General features: G+C 40.0%; 1 protein-coding gene across 1 annotated transcript in view; it reads right to left on the reverse strand.

Moving 5' to 3' along the window:
• Positions 1-21,039, reverse strand: part of LOC121441921 (oligophrenin-1) — a 358,753-nt gene that overhangs the window by 123,602 nt on the left and 214,112 nt on the right. Inside the window, exon 15 of the mRNA XM_041643322.1 lies at positions 20,469-20,543. Coding sequence (XP_041499256.1) covers positions 20,469-20,543 — 75 coding nt within the window. The remainder of the gene's footprint in view (positions 1-20,468; positions 20,544-21,039) is intronic.

A 21,039-nucleotide genomic window follows, 5' to 3' on the forward strand; every position in this document is an offset into this window, starting at 1 on the left:
CCAATAATCAACAAGTTACTCTAGAAAGTAGAATGCATACTAATTTTGATTCATTCTACAAAGAGAGTATTGCAATAAAGCCAAACACACCACCACTAAGAACTAAAGAGCAATGGTTATACTATATATATATATATATATATATATATATATATATATATATATGCAAGTATTTCAGAAAAATATTAGAAAATAAATCCAAAACATATCAAAGAGATTATGGTGGCCACCTGGGATTTATCCAGCTATACAAGACTGGTTTAATATCTGAAAATCCAATAATGTAATAAAGCATATTCATAAAATAAGTGACAAAACCATAATACCACCTAGTCACTAGACATAATTCAACATATAACAACAAACAAAACTAACAAGTTACAAGAGAACTTTTTCCCCTAATAAATGACATAATGGGAAGGAATACGTGCTTTTTTAAGACTGAAGAAAAGACAAAGATGTCCAATTTTACCTTTTTAGATTTCCTACATTCTGTTTTATTTTTCTTTTATAAAGCATTTATTTTTATGTAAGTATATTCATGTTTATACATGCCTACTAGAATGTGTGCAGTCATGCGTGTACAGCTGTGTGCACAAAGGCCAAAGGAATGTGTCACTGTTTGTCACTCTTATTCCTTTGAGGGAAGTTTCTCCCTGAACCTGAGCTCACAAGTTCTCAATTATCTGGAAGTCAGGAAGGTAATCCTCCTATCTGCCCCACTCAGTGCTGAGGTTACAAGCATTTGCAGCAATGCCTGGCTTATTATATGGGTGCTGAGATCTAAACTCCATTCCTTAGGCCTGTGCAATAAGCACTCTTGACTATGAGCCATCTCTCTAGCCCTTAAGTTTTCTTTCTTAATGACATGGTTCCATACAATTCTTAAAAATCCTCTCACACAAATTATCAGACCTAACAAACGAGTTCAATAAGATTACCGACACAAGGTCAATACATAAAAGTCAACAGTCAAGAGGTTTCTATTTAGTCATAGAGTAACTGCCTATGTATAAGGCCCAGTGTTAGATGCTCACCAATAAAAAACTCAGTTGCATTCCTATATATGAATAATGAATAATATTTAAAAGAATTATTAGAGAACTTAATCTACTACAGCATAAATAGAATGAGATATTTCAGAGTAAAAATTTTCATATACGGAAGACTTTGCAAAGAAAATTAAATGGGATCTCATTTTATTTGAAAGGGTCAAGACGGCAATTCTCCCCAATATTAATTTACATATCCAATATAATTGCCATCAAAATTTTAATGGACTGTTTTATAGTAACTGACAAGAAGAACATTAAGTTAAACAGAAATGCAAAGCACTTACAATAACAACAACAATTTTGCACAGGTAGAAAGAAAACTGAAAGACTTTCATTGCCTGCTTTTTACATCTATTTACAGAAATCAGGCAACATAGAAAAATCCTTATATTTACAACTAATTAATATTCCCAAAGGTATCAAAGCAATTCATTTGAGAAAGTAAGACTATCACTATTATATTACTGAGAAAATTTAATCATTTAAATGGAAAAAAAAGCCTTCAAGCCAGTTGTGGTGGCAAATACATGTAATCCTGGCACTTGGTAGGCAGAGGTAGAACCACTAAGAGTTTCAGAACAGGGTTATATGATGAGAGTCTGTCTCAAAAAAAAAATAAAGAGAAACAAACAAAATACCTAGGGTTATAACTCAGTGCCTGAACAGTTGCCTAGCACCCTGTACAAAGGTTCAATACCCAGCACTGGAAATGAAAGAACCTGGGCCTCCAATACAAGCCATATACAAACATTATCTAGCAATAGATCAAACACATAAGAAAAACAATTTAAGTGTATTTTTTCTTTATGAACATATCCATTGTAGCCTGGCAAGGTCCCAAACTGGAAATAGTTGGGCAACAGAATAACAATGTAAAGCAATCCACACAAGAGAGTTCTATTCAGTAATAGAAAGGAAAAAAGTTAGAGAAGTTTGTGTTTATCACTGATGTCTTAGAAAACAGTATGGTACCTGAAAGAGGCCATATATAAGACCAGTTTTATGAATATTCAGAAAAGGCAAACATACAAAAAGGCAACCCACTGATTGGGAGAAGATCTTCACCAACCCCGCAACATACAAAGGTCTGATCTCCAAAATATATAAAGAACTCAAGAAACTAGACTTTAAAATGCTAATTAACCTAATTAAAAAATGGGGCACTGAACTGAACAGAGAATTCTCAACAGAAGAAGTTCAAATGGCCAAAAGACATTTAAGGTCATGTTCAACCTCCTTAGCGATCAGAGAAATGCAAATCAAAACAACTTTGAGATACCATCTTACACCTGTAAGAATGGCTAAAATCAAAAACACCAATGATAGCCTTTGCTGGAAAGGATGTGGAGAAAGGGGTACACTCATCCATTGCTGGTGGGAATGCAAACTTGTGCAACCATTTTGGAAAGCGGTGTGGTGGTTTCTCAGGAAATTTGGGATCAACTGACCCCAGGACCCAGCAATACCACTCTTGGGAATATACCCAAGAGATGCCCTATCATATGACAAAAGCATTTGTTCAACTATGTTCATAGCAGCATTATTTGTAATAGCCACATCCTGTAAACAACCTAGATGCCCTTCAATGTAAGAATGGATAAATAAAGTGTGGAATACATACGCATTAGTGTACTACTCAGGGGTAAAAAACAATGACATCTTGAATTTTGCATGCAAATGGATGGAAACAGAAAACACTATTCTGAGTGAGGTAACCCAGACCCAAAAAGATGAACATGGGATGTACTCACTCATAATTGGTTTCTAGCCATAAAGGACTTTGAGCCTATAATTCGTGATTCTAGAGAAGCTAAATAAGAAGGTGAACCCAAAGAAAAACATATAGTTATCCTCCTGGATATTGGAAGTAGACAAGATTGCTGGGAAAAAATTGGGAACTGGGGTGTGGGGGGGAATGGGGGAAAGGGGAGATGGGGAGAGAAAAGTGAGAAGGGGAGGATGGGGAGAGGTTGGGAGAATGGCATGGTTGGGATAAAGGAAGGGTGGATATTGGAGCAGGGAAGTATATATCTTAATTAAGGGAGCCATTTTAGGGCTGGCAAGAGTCTTGACTCTAGAGGGGTTCCCAGGGGTCCAGAGAGATGTCCCCAGCTAGGTCCTTGGGCAGCTGAGGAGAGAGAGAGCCTGAAATGGCCCAATCCTATAGCAATACTAATGAATATCTTGCATATCACCATAGAAACTTCATCTGGCGATGGATGGAGATAGAAACAGAGACCCACATGGGAGCACTGGACTGAGCTCCCAAGGTCCAAATGAGGAGGAGAAAGAGGGAGAAGATGAGCAAGGAAGTCAAGACCGTGAGGGAGCACCCACCCACTGAGACGGTGAGGCTGAGCTCACCAAGGCCAGCTGGACTGGGACTGAAAAAGCATAGGATAAAACCGGACTCTCTGAACATGGCGGACAATGAGAGCTGCTGAGAAGCCAAGGACAATGGCACTGGGTTTTGATCCTACTGCATGTATTGGCTTTGTGGGAGCCTAGTCTGTTTGGATGCTCACCTTCCTAGACCTGGATGGAGGTGGGAGGACCTTGGACTTCCCACAGGGCAGGGAACCCTGACTGCTCTTTGGACTGGAGAGGGAGGGGGAGGGGAGTGGGGGAGGGGGAGGGAAATGGGAGGAGGGGAGGAGGCAGAAATTTTTAATAAAAAAGAAGAAAGTAGAACATTGAAGGTAGATCTTAATGGGGTTCTGAAAATGTTCTACAACAGAATTAGAGAGTGGGTGTGCTGCTAAATAAAGTTAATGAACATTTTTTCAATTGTATACTTTAAATCAGTAGTATTATGATCTGTAAAACTATCTCAAAAAAGATTGTTTCTAAATCTGAACCTATGAACCTACTATGAACCAACAATTCTACTTCTAAGTAAATAGGCAATACATGTCTATTACTATGTACACGTTCACTGAAAAATGTATTCACTTAAAGACATGCACTAGAACATTCATAGCAGTGGTATTTGTAATAGTCTCATAACTTTATGGTGAATTCTCATAATTTTATGATGCTGGCTCAGCATCCATTTTGATTGTTTGACCTTCTTCTACCTGAAGCAGAGCTTAGTACTTCACCTTCAACATAACTTTGAGTTCTCCATGTCCTCCATGCTCCCCAGTGTGGTGGTCCAGGTACCTATATTCCTATAACATAGTAGGAATAACCTCCCATTCACCCCATGCCCCTGCACAGATTGTTCTTACATGCCATGGTGACAGCCGTCCTCCCATAGTGTAACCACATGGAACTTGCTTTGAACCCATCAATTGGAATTCTCTATAGAAAATGTGCTTGGCTATTGTCCTAGACCCAAATTAGGACCTCATCCTACTGGACCAAAATAGCTTTTATCTGTAGGCTGAGGACTACACCCTACAATCAATGATACTCACCAGTTCCCATTTTATCTCAGAAACTTGTGAGGAATAAACTCTTTTGTTATTTCATGGTTTGTGTGCGGATGCCTCTTCTCTGTGTCACCAGAATGACACATCCATATTTAACTTTAATCCACTTAAGGCTCCCTTAGAGAGTGGCTAAGCTGGCAGTAATGAACTGGATAGACAAGAGCCATGGGTCATGTGCCAGGACAAATGAGCTTCCTGTGACTAAGACAGCTAATCATAGGTCAGACAACTAGCCATTAAACTCTCTTCCAGGATAAAGAAGCAGGCCTGGAGATCATTATGTGCAAGATTTTTCAATTGTCAAACTGTAGTTTTGGGAACAAATTTTATATTGCAAACTTAACAAGTATGATTTCTAAATGCATTTTTAAAAGTCTGTTCTGAGTCACACTGCATTGTTTTGGAAAGCCAGAAATAATCTGAGCACACAGTGTTTACAATGCATTTAATTAGAAAAAGAAGTTGTAGAGTAACTAAAAAAAAGAAATCTAATTATTTTAGCCAAAACAGAATTCTTTCCCTACTTAAACATCTAAATAGAAAACAAAAACAAATCATATTATGTTCAAATCCAGGCAAAGAAAAGAGTTTACTTCAATATAGCAATTTGTTGAACTTTGCCTGAACCCTGTGTCCCAAAGAAACTTTCATAATGATTGGGAGATCCCCTTGGCCTTTGTGTTCTGAAAAACAAATAATTGCAAAGAATCACCCCAGCCTTCCATATAGCAGACATGTCCAACCTTCTTCATGACTCATATAAACCTCACAATGCCTCCCTTGATTGTCTGCCTCTATAAAATCTCAAATTTACTTCTTCTTGAGAAATACCTCACCAATGAAAGTTTTCCCTGCTGCAATAAGGGAACAAAAGCATCCTTTTAGTGATCCACTTAATCTTGCCTTTAACAAAGCTAGAGGAATCAAAGCAGTGTAGATGTGCAGAACAGTGTAATAGCACAGAGTTCAAAAGAAACCTTTCACACTACTGCTGAAATGATAAGGACAAGGAAATCATGATCACTTTGTGGAGGGAAGTATTTTATGTTTTGTTCATTATCTACAAACAAAAGAACAAACTTGGACCTGTCCTATACACTATCTACAACAATGAACTCAAAATGGATCAATCTACATGACAGGCACTATAAATCCTAACAAAAGGAGAAAAGCCTTGGGAAGCTACAGCAGGAGGAGGACTAGGTGCTCAAAGCCATCATTTGGAAATGTAATTTAAAAATCTCAGTAAGAAATGGTCTCATATCCTTTGCACAGGTCACTTACTAAAACAGAAAGCAAATCAGAAAACAAGTATGGTGACAATATGGACCCTGGGAACTTTGTACATTGGTGTGAAAATGTAAAATGAGGGCAGGGCTAGAGAGACAGTTCAGTAATGATCAGCACCTGTTGCTCTTACAAAGGACCCGAGTTTGGTTTCAAGTAACCACAGAGCAGCTTATCTAGAACTCCAATTCTAGGGCACCTGCTACCCTCTTCTGGCCTCCATGGGTACTGCACACAAATAGTTAACATTCATAACAACAAAACACTCATATTTAGAAAATAAAAATAAACCCCCTTTTAAAAGAAAATATGGCAGAGATGATATAGAAAACTGTCTACAGTTTCTCAAAGAAAAAAGCCTAAAATAAAATTACCATAGGATTCAGTATATAAGTCCTCATCTGTTTATATACAAGAAATAAAAGTAGCATCTTGATGGGCCGAATATTTATACACCATTTTTATATCACCTTTATTCAGAAGGGCTAAAATGTTCAAGCAAATGTTTACCAACAGGTGAATCAGATTGTTGGAATAAAAAGGGACCAGTGAAATAAAAAGGGCTAAAACTTTAGATACACACTACAATATAAGTGACTTCTCACAAGATAAATAAGTAATATAAGTCAGTCATACACAGACAAGTATCAAATGCTCCACTAATATTATGTCCTCTGACTCTTAGGTATTCAAACTGACAGAAAGCAGACTGGCAGCTGCAGGGAGTGAAGGGAAAGTAAGGATGGAAGTCTGTTACTTAATTGCACAGATTTTTGGTTTTGCAAGATGGGAAGAGCTCGGGATATTAGCTGTACAATAATGTAGATATATTTAACATTGCTCAACATTTGTTAATACGGGCAATTTTATTACATATGCTTTACCACAATTAAAAACAAAAAGCAAAATTTTTAAAAAGTAGATATCTCTCAATGGAGACTTGGTTGACTGCATGGAAAATTTTAATATACAAGCACAGCTAGATGATTTTATCTGTTGCCCATAGAATAGACCTATATTTTCTTCAGTGATGTTATGCTAATTATTGGTAGCCTATATATCATTTTCTCTCATCTCAAATTAAAATGGCATAAAAGGGCTAAGTTCCAAGGACATGCACACTTGTTTAACTGGGTGGAACTACTTATTTAATAAATGAAAATGTTAGGAACTTTCTGGGTCAGAGACACCATAGACAATTACTGAGGCTAAAATTACATTAAAATAAAAAGGTTGAAAGGCATCTAAGGGGGGATAATTAAAGAATAAGAACGGAAACTAAAGACAGCCATACAATTTACTGTGTTGACTACTGTGAGTTTGGGGCTTAACTCTCTGCATGAACTTGAATTACTGTTCCAGGAAATCCCCACCAGTGCAAACAGTTTTATTTCAGAAACTTCCTGGAAATCCATTTAGCCGAACAACAAGCTATCAAGTAGCTCTCATCTGGATAAACAGTGACTTCTTAGAAGAGCTCGAAAATGAGCTTATCAAATGCCTGCGTGCTCTTCAAAGTTTGCTTCAAAGCCCTTGAAGACGTAAGTCACAAGCTGTGATAGAATTTTAATATAAAAAATGGTATCATTCACTTTATTCAGTGTTAAGTATGCAGATCCCAACAAAGACGAAACAAGATTCCAAAAGCATTACAGATACGCACCCCCAGTCTTCGATCTCCCTTTACATGGACCAAGTGTTACAGTGGTAGTAGCTTTACCTTGTACTCTAAATAGGAAACATGGGTTGATCTCATTAGCAGTCTATTTTAGTGGGTTTCGGAACCATCAAGTTATCAAGATGCAAATCATAAGAACACCTCTGGGGCTTCACATTGCTCTTAAAGTAAATATCCAAATCCTTACTCATGAGACCTAGACTAGATATAGTTCTGCAGGACCTGACACCATATTAACAGAGATAAAATTTAGAATGACCATTTAAGTTCAATTTCACAAAAACAATGGTTTTTTTTTCACAAGTGTAAGCCTGTTTATCTGGAATTTTAAATGAATTGAGAAATATATTTTTACTTGCAATGATCTTCCATACACTACCCCGCTTAAAAGTCAATTATGAAAACAAACCTATGGAGTTCACAAAATCCCCCATTGAGAACCCAGATCAGAAGCCCAGTGGCTAGAGCCATTAAAGCAGGTAATTCATCTAGGCAGGAAGTAATTCAACTGTCCAACTGAGTAGCTGGGAGGAGCTTGCAGACAACAGGTGTGCATCCATAAGGTTAGTGTATACACCTTGGGCACTGGGATGAAGAACAGACAGGACTGCACTAATGGTTATTGATTCATAAAAACCTCAAGACTGACTTGGAAGGTATCCATTAGTTTTCGTCTGCTGGATGGTTCCTACTCTCATGAGTGACACCATACACACAACAACAAATATGCACTTAACAGGCCCCATCCTGAGGACTGGAGAATCAGAGAGGGATGGGGGCAAGGGACTACATGGGAAAGAGACATCTAAGGAAAGAAAAACTCTGAATAGGGAAAGGATAAAGGGGAGAGAAGGGGAAAAAAGAGGAAAGGGAGGGAAAGGGAAAGAAAGAATGCATGGAGAGACCAAATAAAACAGGGAAGAGAAGCCAGGCAGTGGTGATGCATGCCTTTAATTAAAGCACTTGGGAGGCAGAGCTAGGCGGATCTCTGTGAGTTCGAGGTCAGCCTGGTCTACAAGAGCTAGTTTCAGGACAGGCTCCAAAGTTACAGCAAAACCCTGTCTTGAAAAATCACAACACACACACACACACACACACACACACACACACACACACACACACAGAAAAGAGAAACTTCTGGATTTTTATTTAAAATCTAAAAGGGATGAGCAGTTAACGTGCACAAGATAGGCAGAGATACCAGAACACATATTGTCATTGTAACACAGAATATACAATGAGCTAGCACACAGGCCTCCTTGCTAGGACTGAAGTTAATGCTAAAAACCTTGCTGTAAAAGCTTTGCTTCGAACCCATTCTCTTTAGAGGGATACCTTGCTCAGCCTAGACATAGTAGGAAGGGCTTTGGTCCTGTCTCAAAGCAATGTGTGGGAAGCCTCAACCTCTCTGAGGAGTGGATGCGGAGTAGGGTGGGGGAAAGATGAAGGGAGGGGGAGGAGGGGAGGGAGTGAGAACTGGGATTGGTATGTAAAATGAGAAAAGACAGTTTTTTAAAAATAAATAATTATTTTAAAAAACTCAAAATTAGAAAGAAAAGTTTTGCTTCGAGTGCATATAAGAAATTTCTAAGGATCATCCAAGTAATTTGATGGCAATAGTTTCTCATGTCAAGCATGTTAACTGCTTAAATTCAAATTTGAGGATTTTCCAAGTGTATCAGAGAGTAATGAAGGGTATAATTGTCCAAAGCCATATTCCATTACATTAGAATTCTGCACAGTACAAATATGCGTGCATGTGTGATTTGCAAGCTAGATTAAGAAACGGCCCCTTTCCTTGAGATGCTCACAGTGAAACAGGGGCAGATGAACCCAGAAATAATTACATTACACCAGGAAATTCTCAGTGATAGAGACAGAGTAAAGCACAGAATTGTTAGTGAAAGAGAAGAGATAAACTCTTGTGTTTTAAATGAGGGTGTGGAGGTAGCTATGGGATAATTCAGTGGGGAATGCACTTGCTGTATGAACATGAGAAGCTGAATTTGGATCTCCAGCACCCATGTAAAATGGGAGGTATGGAAGCAAGTATCTCAAAGCCCAGTGCTGGCCATGGGGGCAGAGATGGGCAGAACCCACAAATCTCTAGCCAATCAATTTAGCTAACACAGTATCCTCCGGGTTCTCTGTGAGATCCTGTCTCAACAATAATGGGAATGAAGAGACAGCTAGCTCAGTGGTTAAAGGCACAAGTTGTTCTTGCAGAGGACCCAGATTCAGTTCCCAGCACCTATATCAAGAAGCTCACGACTGCCCACAACTCCAGATCCAGGGGATCAGACAACCTCTTTTAGACTCTGCATATGTGTAGTGCACATACATACACTCAGAAACACATATACATAAAGTAAAAAAAAATCTTAATAAGATAGGGAGGAAGATGCCTGAGGTCAATCTCTGGCCTCCACAAGCACATGCACAAGCAAGCCCACACACATACACTCATACAGATATACTACATACACATGTGAAGTAAAGTGAGCTTTGGCTTCAGAGGCTACGGTGCTACTGAAGAACAGCCTGTGCCATCCCAAATGTGAAGGACTGTGCAACTGACAGCAACTAAGACAAGCAAGGAGCCTGGAAAAGAAACTCAATTACAGAGCAATTGTCTAGCAAGTGTGAGGCCTTAGGTTCAATCCCCAGTATCGCCTAACAAACCAAGAATCAAACAGCGAAAATTAAACAGCAACAGATGCACTAAGGTCCTCCTTGTATTTCTAAAATCAGGACATAGATTTATGGGTAAAAGGAGACCCACATCCACTAAAGAGAACCAAGGGTAAATACTGATGACCATAACAACATCAGACCTTATCAGCCACAACACAGGGCCAGAGGAATGAACAAGGTCTACTATCTGGCTTTGGCTAGGTAGTGATCATGTTGCCCTAATCTCAAAGTCCTTTCTTTCTGCCTTGTCATTTCTCTGTTAGTTGTTGAAGGTTCTGCATAGTCTATAACTCAAAAATAACTCTGAGAACTACTCATTTCCTGGATGTCACTCCTGTATACATGAAATATGCATGAGCATTATTTTTTGGTTTTCTTTTTTATTGTTATAAGTGTCCGTTTCAAATAAGAACCTATAAACAGTACGAAAAAAATATTTTTCTTCCATTACAATATGAATATGGAACCTCAGTAATTAACAAAATTCCCAAAGTCCACAGATACAGATGAATCATGTACTTTGTCTTGTTCTCAGGTGGCAATTGCTCAACTAGAGGAAAACCACAGCATGAAGTAGTAAGAATAAATCAGAAGTCTGAAAGAGGCTTTGAAGAATGAACCCTGAACTAAGCAGAGAATAATAGCTTACGCTCATGTTGGCAAGCAAATGAACAGTATCACTGGAAGAATGACAGGGGATTAAGAGCAACAAATAAGAGATGCTCTCCAGCAGAGGAGGGGGCAGTTTGCTTTTGTCGATTCTAACCTGCATGGACTAAATGAAGAATCCCTTCTGACTAGGATTTACATATCATTGAGAGTTTTTGCTTCTCATGCTTTCCACTTACAATCTATCCCCAACTCTTAATGCATGACATTGCAGATGACTGAGTGATACTAATGATATTAGCAGGGATTCACAATTAGTTGCAAGTTGTGACAATATGTGATAGATAATCTGTTATATGAAGTATAGCCATACAACAGATAGTTCTTGCTTTAGAGAGAAAGACTTCTACTGGAAGAGACACACATCCAACGGTAATTTCAACACAATGTGATAGGTATAACCCACATGGTCTGTGGTATTTGGAGCAGAGTTCAATGTTAGGCAACTTGTCTAGCATTCAGAATGCCTTAGGTCTGATTTTTAACATTACAAAAAATATATATTCAAGATCTTTCGGTATGGCAAGATATCCATTAATTTATTTTAATTCTTCATGTTAATTATATATGGTATCACTCATCTGTAATCCCAATACTCAATAGGATGAAACAAGAAGGTGGCAAGTTAGAGACCAGCTTGGGGTAAATAATGAGTTCAAAGTTAGTTTGGACTATATAGTAGATTCAAGGCCAGTCTGGACTATGCAGTCAAACCCTGTCTCAAGAAAAAAAAAAAACTTCAAAAAGAAATCCTTAATGAATAAGCCTATCATTTGTGGCCTTCATGCTTGCAATCTTTATTTTTTTTCTCTTTATAATACTCTGTAGTATTTTTATAAACATACTTCCTATGGAATGCAACGTTCTCAATGAACATATTGACAGATCAATCCATGAAGCCAAGTGACAAAGGCACTGATACCACATATCAATAAATTTGGTTGGTCTCTAATTTTTGCTTTATTTTAACTTGAAAAGTATATGGAATTTTTAAAAAGTATCTAACAATTAATTAATTATACCGTGGGGGAATGATGAAGTCCTGCGTAAATGAATTGTTGACATGAGCACAGCCATGTCAAGGACCCCAACACCTCAAACTCAAAGGAATGCCAAAAACCTGCCCCAAGTCAGGCTCAGGGAACCAGCAAAGCCTCCCTCTTGTTCATGTAGGCAATGCTGGCAATGTGTGCAAAAACTAGCAACATCAACTTCCAATTGCCACCTGAGACTGCTCCCCTACAGAGACCTCCCATCAAGACTAGCTAAGGCCTCCTCCTTGTGCTATACATTATAAACACTCTGAGTGGTGTATGTAATAAACACTGAGTTTCCAGTGACATAGCAGGTGTCTGATATCAGAGCAAGCACAGTTCACGTGAACATAGCTCACCCAATCTCAGCTTTTCCACATATGTGTCCTATATCTTCAGTGTCTGTCCATTCTTCATTCCTACCTCACCCCAGTCAGGTTTCCAAGGCCAAATCCTGCTGGATGTGGCAACCTATACTACCATTTGGAATATCTGAGACATCTGAATATGGAACTACAGCTGGATAATGCTGTGGTCGGTAAGTGGAGACTGATATTCACAGCATGCAGAGGCGATCCCACATCACTGCTCAGCATTGCACAGTAAGCTTTGTGACATTGGGGACATCATTAGTGTGAAGATGGATATTTGTTATCAGTTTGACTGGATCTAGAATCATCTAAGAAGCAAGCTTTTGATCACACACATGAGGGAGTTTCTTGGTTATGACAACTGCAATGGGAAGATCCAAGCTGACTAAGGGTGTTACTTTCTAGTTGAGGGAAATAGGCTGCATCTTTCCCTGCCCCCTCTGCCCCTTGTTACATGTGGCAGGCAAGAGAGCTGGTCCGGGATCACGAGAGTGAGTGAACAATCCCTGCCCCACACAAGCTACAGCACACAGGAGAGCTGGCCCTGCACCCAGCACACTAGAAGGGGAGGGGAACAATTGAGCCAGTCCCAAGGGATTTTAGAGCAGAAGAACTGACCCTGCCCACTCCCTGTATGCTCCCTAAAGCAACTCAGAGAGAGGGCCTGATATTGGGCTCCCCTCTGTATGCTATGAATATGTTTTATTGCCATTGGTTAATAAAGAAGTCGCTTTGTCCTATGACAGGGCAAAACACAGCCAGGCTGGAACAGATATATAGAGAGAGTAGGAAAAGTAAGAGAGATGCCATGTAGCTGCCAAAGGAGACAGATGCCAGAACCTTACCAGTAGGCCACAGCCTCATGGTGATACATAGATTAATTGAAATGGGTTGATTTAAGATGTAAGAGCTAGCTAGAAATACACATAACCTATTGGCCAAACAGTGTTGTAATTAATGTAGTTTCTGTGTGATTATCCAGGCCTGTGTGGCTAGGAAACATTAAGAACAGTCTCTGTCTACAAAGGGCCTACACCTTGCCTGGGTAAAACAGTAGAGCCTGCCCTGGTCACACAAATAATAGGGACCCAGATCTGAGGGCCTGAGAGCAGAAGAACTGGCCTAGCTCTTTGCTGTAGGCTGCACTGGGAGAGCTAGCCTGGGCAGTGCTGGAGAGCCCTGTCTCACAAGTGAGGATGAGGGAAAGAAGATGAAGGAAAGATGGTGAGCTGACCAACCCAGCTACCACCCAGGCCCAGAACCAGGACTGTTCCACTGAATCTCTGAACTACTGGAGCATATGAAGGGGGCAAATGAACAGATCCAAAGCAGCAGGATCTATGAAACAGGACAACAGGATATACAAGAGCACCCTCAATAAGAACCCATTATTGGTGGTGTAGCAGAAGCCAGACATTCAAGCCAGACTAGTGACTCATGGTAATGAACAGTTGCAAGTAAAGATGAACAGACTAATGGTAAACTGTGTGTCCCAACAGGCGACACTACCGTTTCCAGGATAAGATTCTTCTTTTTTGTTGTTTTTGTTTTGTTTTGTTTGAGTTTTGGGTTTCCTTTTAAATTTGGTTTTGTTTTGGGGAAAAGTTCCGAGGACAAAGACTGGATTCGAGGAGACAAGGGAATAAGTGATATCAGAATTACATGATGTGAAACTCAAAAGGAATCAATAAATGTTAAAAAAAAAAAAAGTAGGGAAGTTGCAGGGAGATCCCTTTTGCTTTCGTGATGCCATCCTTTATATCACGCTGGCGAGTTTCTCCACCTAGTTACTACCACTGTGCTCCATCACTGGCATCAGAATCAAGTTTCTTCAGCCCTCTAACAGTGACTGTAGCTACATGGCTCTCCAGAAATCCTCTAGGCCTTAATTGCCAGATTGGAAAGGCTGGGCCTTGTAGCCATAATGACTGAGAAGCCACAGGGTTCTCAGCCTCTCCAATGTGAAGACAGTCATTTGTGTAAACCAATCTAACCCTCCCCCGACATATATCTTGTGTGTGTGTGTGTGTGTGTGTGTGTGTGTGTGTGTGTGTGTGTGTGTGTCACTCTACCGGTTTCCCAGGGAACCCTGACAGATACAGTTAATTAATTAATTGAAAGATTTATTTCTTATACAAATCCTGTACTTAATATCAGATTCCTAGAGATCTCAGAATCTAGTAAGGACAGGGACAGAGAGACTCAAGAGCTTATCTTACATACCTGAGAATTCTAGAAATACACTTTTTTTAGATGATCGCTTCATGACCTAGAGAAGAGTATAATATTTCTTATCATCTTGACCTGTATCAGGAAGAGTTCTAAAGTGTGGCCGTGGCATAGAATTTAATGGAAGTGAGTTGACAGTCAAAATAGGCACCAAAGAGTTATGTAAGAATAATAAAACCAAAAAAGAAATAATAAAACCAAGAAGATGTATAAAGACAAATGGCAGCAATAAACACTAGTGTCTAATATAGTAGACATTCAATATACATAGTAGCAACCAGAGAATGTGTCAGGGATAAATATGAGTCTAAGGAAAATCAAAATGTGGTTCTTAGGTCAAGGCAGAAGATAACTAATAGGTCCCCAAAGAAAATGAGAACCAATGGTAATCAGACAGAGAAAATGGTATAAACCACTGTTACTTTCATTATTGCTCAGACAAAATATACAGGAAAGCAACATAAGGAAGAAAGGGTGTGTTGTTGCTGTTGGTTGTCTGTTGGTTTGGGATCAGAGTTTAGGGGTATTATCCACAAACAGAGAAAGAGACGGATGCTGGTCATCAGCGCACGTTTTCCTTTGTATACAGTCAGTAGCCCCGCCCGGAAGAGAGTGTCAGCAACCTTAGGATGGATCTTTCCATCTCAAATGATCCAACCTAGAAAATCCTTCACAGGCCTGCCTTTGTGATTCTAGAGTCTGTCAAGTTGATAAAGCAACATTAACCATCACAAGTACACAGCAAGAAAATGAGTTTTACCTACTTCAAATCTTCTCTTTATGAGCTGCATAGCAAGAGTGCTAAAGATCTCAAATTAAGAAACAGGTTAATTATAATTTTAAACAGCTTTTTAAATGAAACTTTACTTTCTCTAATTGCTTATAACATTTCATTTTGTTGCTGTTATTTTTGTCTGTGGCTTGTGAGACAGGGCCTGCTATGTAACTCAAGCTGGGCTAAAACATATATCAACATATATAATCAATATAACTAACACACCATTACGGGCAGCCCACCTACATAGTTTTATATCCTAGTGCAGAACAACAGGGTCCTAGAACTGGGACAGTATTAATTTATTTTGAGAGGAAAAGATATGATCATCGATGACCCATAAGTGCTGCTACATTATAAGCTCACTGAGAGCAGAGTTTTGTCAGCCTCTTTCAACACAATGTCCCCGTCACCCAACATAGTAGCCGGCACTTAAAGGTACTCAATAATATGGAGGGTGTGTTCTAGAACAGTTCATCTGCATGCAGTGGCTTCAGATAGAGGATCTAGGGACTCCAGAACATCAACAGAAATAAAGAGGGTAACAGCGATAGCACTCTTTGGCATATACCCAAAGGGCTCGACATCTTACTCCACAGATAACTTGCACACACACCTAGGTGGTGTCCAGCTGCTCTCTGAGTGTACCTAACACCTGCTCCACAAAAAGGATACAATAACTAAACCCGCATAATCCCGAAGAGCAAAATATAAACATTCGTCCTTCTCTCTACAGATAAGTGTTGGCATCCTCCCCATCAAGGAAATTTCTCTTTGCAAGAGAAAGAGACTGCTAGAGAAAATTACAACCAATCAAAATGCAGAGATGTGAAGCCCAGCCCCAAGAGAATATTGTGAAAGAGGGGCAAAAAGATTATAATTGACAGATAATTAAGGACTTTACTGTGAGATTGTGTCTCCTTGTAATATCAGAAGTTACACCTGTAAAGTCTCATGAACATGACTGCAGCTGAGTGGTGGTGGCGCACACCTTTAATCCCAGCACTCGGGAGGCAGAGGTAGGCGGATCTCTGTGAGTTCCAGGCCAGCCTGGTCTACAAGGGCTAATTCCAGGACAGCTAGGGCTGTTTCACAGAGAAACCCTGTCTTGAAAAAACAAAACAAACATGACTGTTCAAACATGACCTTACAAAGGAGGGCAACAATAAACATGCCAAACCAGGTGGGGAAAAGTCGATGAGCCCTCCAACCCTGCACTAAGAACTTACAGGCAACCAAGCAAAGCTGGAAGAGGGGAAGGGGTTCTCCTAAGGAAAGAGCACACCAATTGGTTGTCCAGTGCCAAATGGTCAGCCCTGAAAACATACATACAAGTAACATTATGTGAACTTAGCACTTTATATTTAGAAATACCTGTGTATATACAAATACATATATGTATGCAATAACCATTGATGCAAAAAGCAGTCACGAATTTGAAGAAGAGTGAGGAGGGCCGAATGGGAGAGTTTAAGGGAGGAAAGGGGAAGATGCTGGAATTAAATTACAGCCTCAAAAATTAAAAAAAAAAATCAAAGAAAAAATGAACTGGGTTGAAGAAATCCCTACAAATGAAGGAAATAGTGAATTATTTACAGTTACTGAAGATGAACGAGTAATACTTTTGAATGAGTAATTGGCAATTGCTAATACTCTTTTGTAACAAAGTTTTAGATTCCACTATTCCCTGGCGATGCCAACATGTCTCACCTACTTCCAATGAGTGCTGCCTGCCCCTCGCCTAATTTGCCTTACCCTCAAGAAGCAGGTTCCTTTCCCTGGACTCTTTGTTCTGCACAAAGCACTGCCGCTATTCTAATTTCTAAGGTAAACAGTTTCACAAATTTAAGTCCGTAGACCAGAGGGGGAAAGCCGTGGAAGGAAGTCCAGTCCTCCAGGACAGAGACCTGTGATGCAATATCAATCCCAGACTGAGGTCACAGAGCACCATCCCATACAGTGGAGTTCCAGTTGCCAAGAAACCAAGTGTTATAGAATAATCAGCATGGATTTTTTTTTCCAGACTTAAGGCAGTAGGCAGTAGGGGGCAAAATTTTCCCCCTTGAGCATTACTGAAATTTTTTATCTCAATGTTTCTTTTAAACATATGACTTGTATACGTGCATACACTGTGCTAGAGCAAAGTGCATTGCAAGGCTCTGCCCAGCCACACAGACATTTCCAGTTCTATGGAGAATAAAGTAGGAGAATGACATTTCCATTTTTATGAAGCCATACATAGTGTTGGTGGGCTAATAAAAATGGCAACCATTATGGTTGCTGTGCATTCCAATAATTTCAGGCAGTTTAGCTGATTACATAAAGAAACTGATTTGAGGCTACCACAGTTTTAAGACATTATACTGGAAAAAATACATGGATAATGGTTATAATGAGAGCTCATGGGAATGAAGTCAGCAAATTAAGTGATAACGGTTATAATGAGAGCTTATGGGAATGAAGTTAACAAATTAAGTGCAAAGGGTCTCCTATAAGCAGTATATGTAAATGGAGCTAGCAGTGGATTGTAGACATACTGCAGCTCTTCTAGAGAGGAAACTTTATTCCTTGGCTTTTGCAGCTCTGCTTTTTCAGCTCCTTGTCTTCTGAAAGCATGGGGCTGAATATTCATGTGCTGTCTCTCAGGTACTCTCTTTCCTGAATTTCCCTCCCACGTTAAAGCCCCTGTGAATTACACACAGTCTTCCAGGATGAACAGAGAAAATTCCATGTCAAGAGCACCTGATTGACAACCTCAATTTTACCTGTCTCCTCCATTCCCCTTGGCCACATTTAAAGGAAATCTGAAAGCTACGCACTTTATCCGAGCTTCAGCTTTCCACACAACTCATTCTCTGACACTTCACAGAATCAAAGCTTACCAGCTACCTCACCGTCACTCACAAAAGGAAGATGCACGGGGCTATAGTGAAAAAAAAAGGTGAGTTTCATTTGGGTTATGGAAAATATAGGTAGGCACCTGTGGACTATCTATCTACACGGAGAGCACTACTGCAGAGATTCTAGTATTGATTTCTTGAGCTTTACAGTTTACTGCCTTGGTTATTACCTGTGTGCCATACCGACACAACGCTGACAGTCTGCCCACATCCTCATGTGGCAGGACCAAGGTAAGACTGAGAAGCAGAGGGTTAATTGACAGCAGATGCATTCTAGAACTTAGGAGATGTCTGGATGGAAATGCTGAGATTTCAGCCCATAGGTGCTAGTACCAAACATATAGAGGGATTTTCACTCCCAGACACAGTAGGGCCATTGGCACAAGATTTATTGTCTTGCCATAACTATTAGAAGATAGGACAAACTATATGAAGCTACTGTTTTTAGTCACTGAATAGCAAGCACAGGGCTGTGAGTGAGAAAATGTGCTCAGAAGGAAAGCCCTACCATTGCCATAGCGTGCCAACTGAAAAGACTTTATGGATAACAAAGTGAGTTAGAGATCAAGCTAAGGTCTTGCTCACGTGAAGAGACCAGAAGAAGGAAAAAAAAACTTCTGGGAAGCTTAGCTAGTTAGAATTTCCTCAGCATGGGCTGAGAATAGTCCTTAGTGGTAGAAGATTCTCCTAGGATGCATGAAGCCCCCAAATCAATCCCCAGCACTACAAGAAATAAAAAGAATGTATGCAGTAAAGTACAAAAGAAGAAGGCTCTATGTAGAGAGAGCAGTGGCCCAAATCTCTTGAGTCAACTGCTAACTACAAAGCCTTGTATAAATAATAAACCCAGGGTAAAACTCCACAGGCTAGGCAAAAAAATATTAGAGAACATTATGCTGAAAAATGCTAAGAATTCACGTAGCTAGTAGACATTTGTGCTCTTTTTAAAAATGTGTGCGTGTGTGTGATATGTATGTATGTAGTTTGTACATTTGTGTTTGTGTGCGTGCTTGTGTGTGCCTGCGTGTAGAATTGTGCATGCCATGACTCACATGTGGAGGTCAGGGTGCTGTTCCTCACCATCCAATCTTTTTGAGACAGTCTCTTCTTCACTGAGTCATGGCCAGGCTAGCAGGCCCCAAGGCTTCCAGGAATTCTCCTGTCTCCACCTCTCATTGTGCTGCAGATGCACGGGAACTGTAGATGGTCCCTACCTTATCTGGCTTTTACATGAGTGCTGGGGGCCCAGATTCAAGTCCTTGGGCTAGTGTGGCAACTGCTTTACCCACTGAACCCTCTCTCCAGCCCCAAATTGGTGTTCAAGTCAATAAGAATGAAGACACAAGAAAAGTTAAGAATTACTAGCAGGTCTAAACAAGCCAGTAGAGAATACTTTATGTTTGGTCTAACAAACTTACAAAAAAAATGAGTTGATAATTACCCACAGAAAAAGAAAAGAACAACAACAAAACCCAACACACACACACAACCAACAAAACCTACCTCAATGGTCTTTTGCTCAATGAAAATAAGACACTCACTAAGTCCTAACAGTCAATATTCAATAAAGATAGATACACACACACACGTACACACACATGCGCGCGCACACACACACATACATACACACACATGCGCGCACATGCACACATACACATACATGTACACGCACACTATTAAAAGAAAAATTTAACCCATATCCAGGATAAATATCACTCAGTAGAGGAAAAGGTAAAGGGATGCCAAGTTAGAACTCTGGGAAATGCCTTTAAATTTTTAAATGGTAGGAGGAAGGGGGAACAGAATCCAGGAAGAGTCACTGACAAAAAAGTAACACAAAGTAGAGTATTGTATCATGGGAGTCAAGTAAGGAGACAGTTCCCAGAAAGAAGACAGTGTTCAAGCAGAGAGCAAGTAAGACGGACTGGAGTGCTCCTTGGATTTGGCAAGCGCACACGCGAGCATCATGGCCAGAGGAGTTCCAGAAAAGAGGTGGTGGTAGAACTGGATTTCCTAGAGCCTGAGGAGTGGATGGGATGAGAGGTGACCGATGTTTATTCAATGCATGATGGTCTCTGACCCAAGGTGTGCAAAATATTTGTCTGTTTCACCGCTGAAAACATTTTGTAATATTCTACAGGCCAGTTAGAATGGCACTACTTGAGAGGTTGAGGCAGGATGATTGCTTGAGTCTAGGAGTTTGGGATTAGCCTGGGCAGCAAAACAAGACTACAACTCAAATTTAACATTCTCCGACCTTCCTAAGAAATGTCTTCTTTCTCTTTCCATCCCATTTGTTTCCATATAAACCATTCCCAATTAGAAGTATGTAAAATTGTTACCAAAAAAGGCATTGAGCAGCTTCTGAACCTGGATGTTGCTGCCCACTGTGCGGTACAACCCTTCTGTCTTGATCCCTAGGAAAAGAAAACCAGGTCATCTTTGTTAGTATAGCTCCAGCTTTGATGTTCTCCAAGGCAGAGAAAGGAAGCCCTTGTACACTGGTGTCAGTTCACAGACAACACAGAGGCCTCCTCTCTTCGAGTTCTCCAGCCCTCCTGTTACAGAGGAACAGCCCTACCATCCTAGTCATATCTAAAAATCATCCAGAACTTCATTTGATTGGACCTATTCCCTATTAATCGGAAGGGAAGAGTGCACACTCTACAGTAGAAAAGGTATATGTTTCGGGGAGTGGTAACAGGAGGATGAGAACAGTCTGCCATGTTGGAACGGAGTTAGCGATTAAAAGCTAAGGAGGTGATATCAACCCCCAGCTGTTCCCAAGCTCTGATATAACAGAGGAGAAGGTTGGAGAACGGAAGATGTGAAGCAAAACTCCATTTTGACACCGAGAAAGGCTAAAGCAAGGTTCCAAAGAAAACGTAATGGTCCATACATTCAGCCGCCTGC

Source organism: Microtus oregoni, unplaced genomic scaffold (assembly GCF_018167655.1).
Source record: "Microtus oregoni isolate MIOR12 unplaced genomic scaffold, Mior012 000084F_ref0000050, whole genome shotgun sequence".
Lineage (NCBI taxonomy): Eukaryota > Metazoa > Chordata > Mammalia > Rodentia > Cricetidae > Microtus > Microtus oregoni.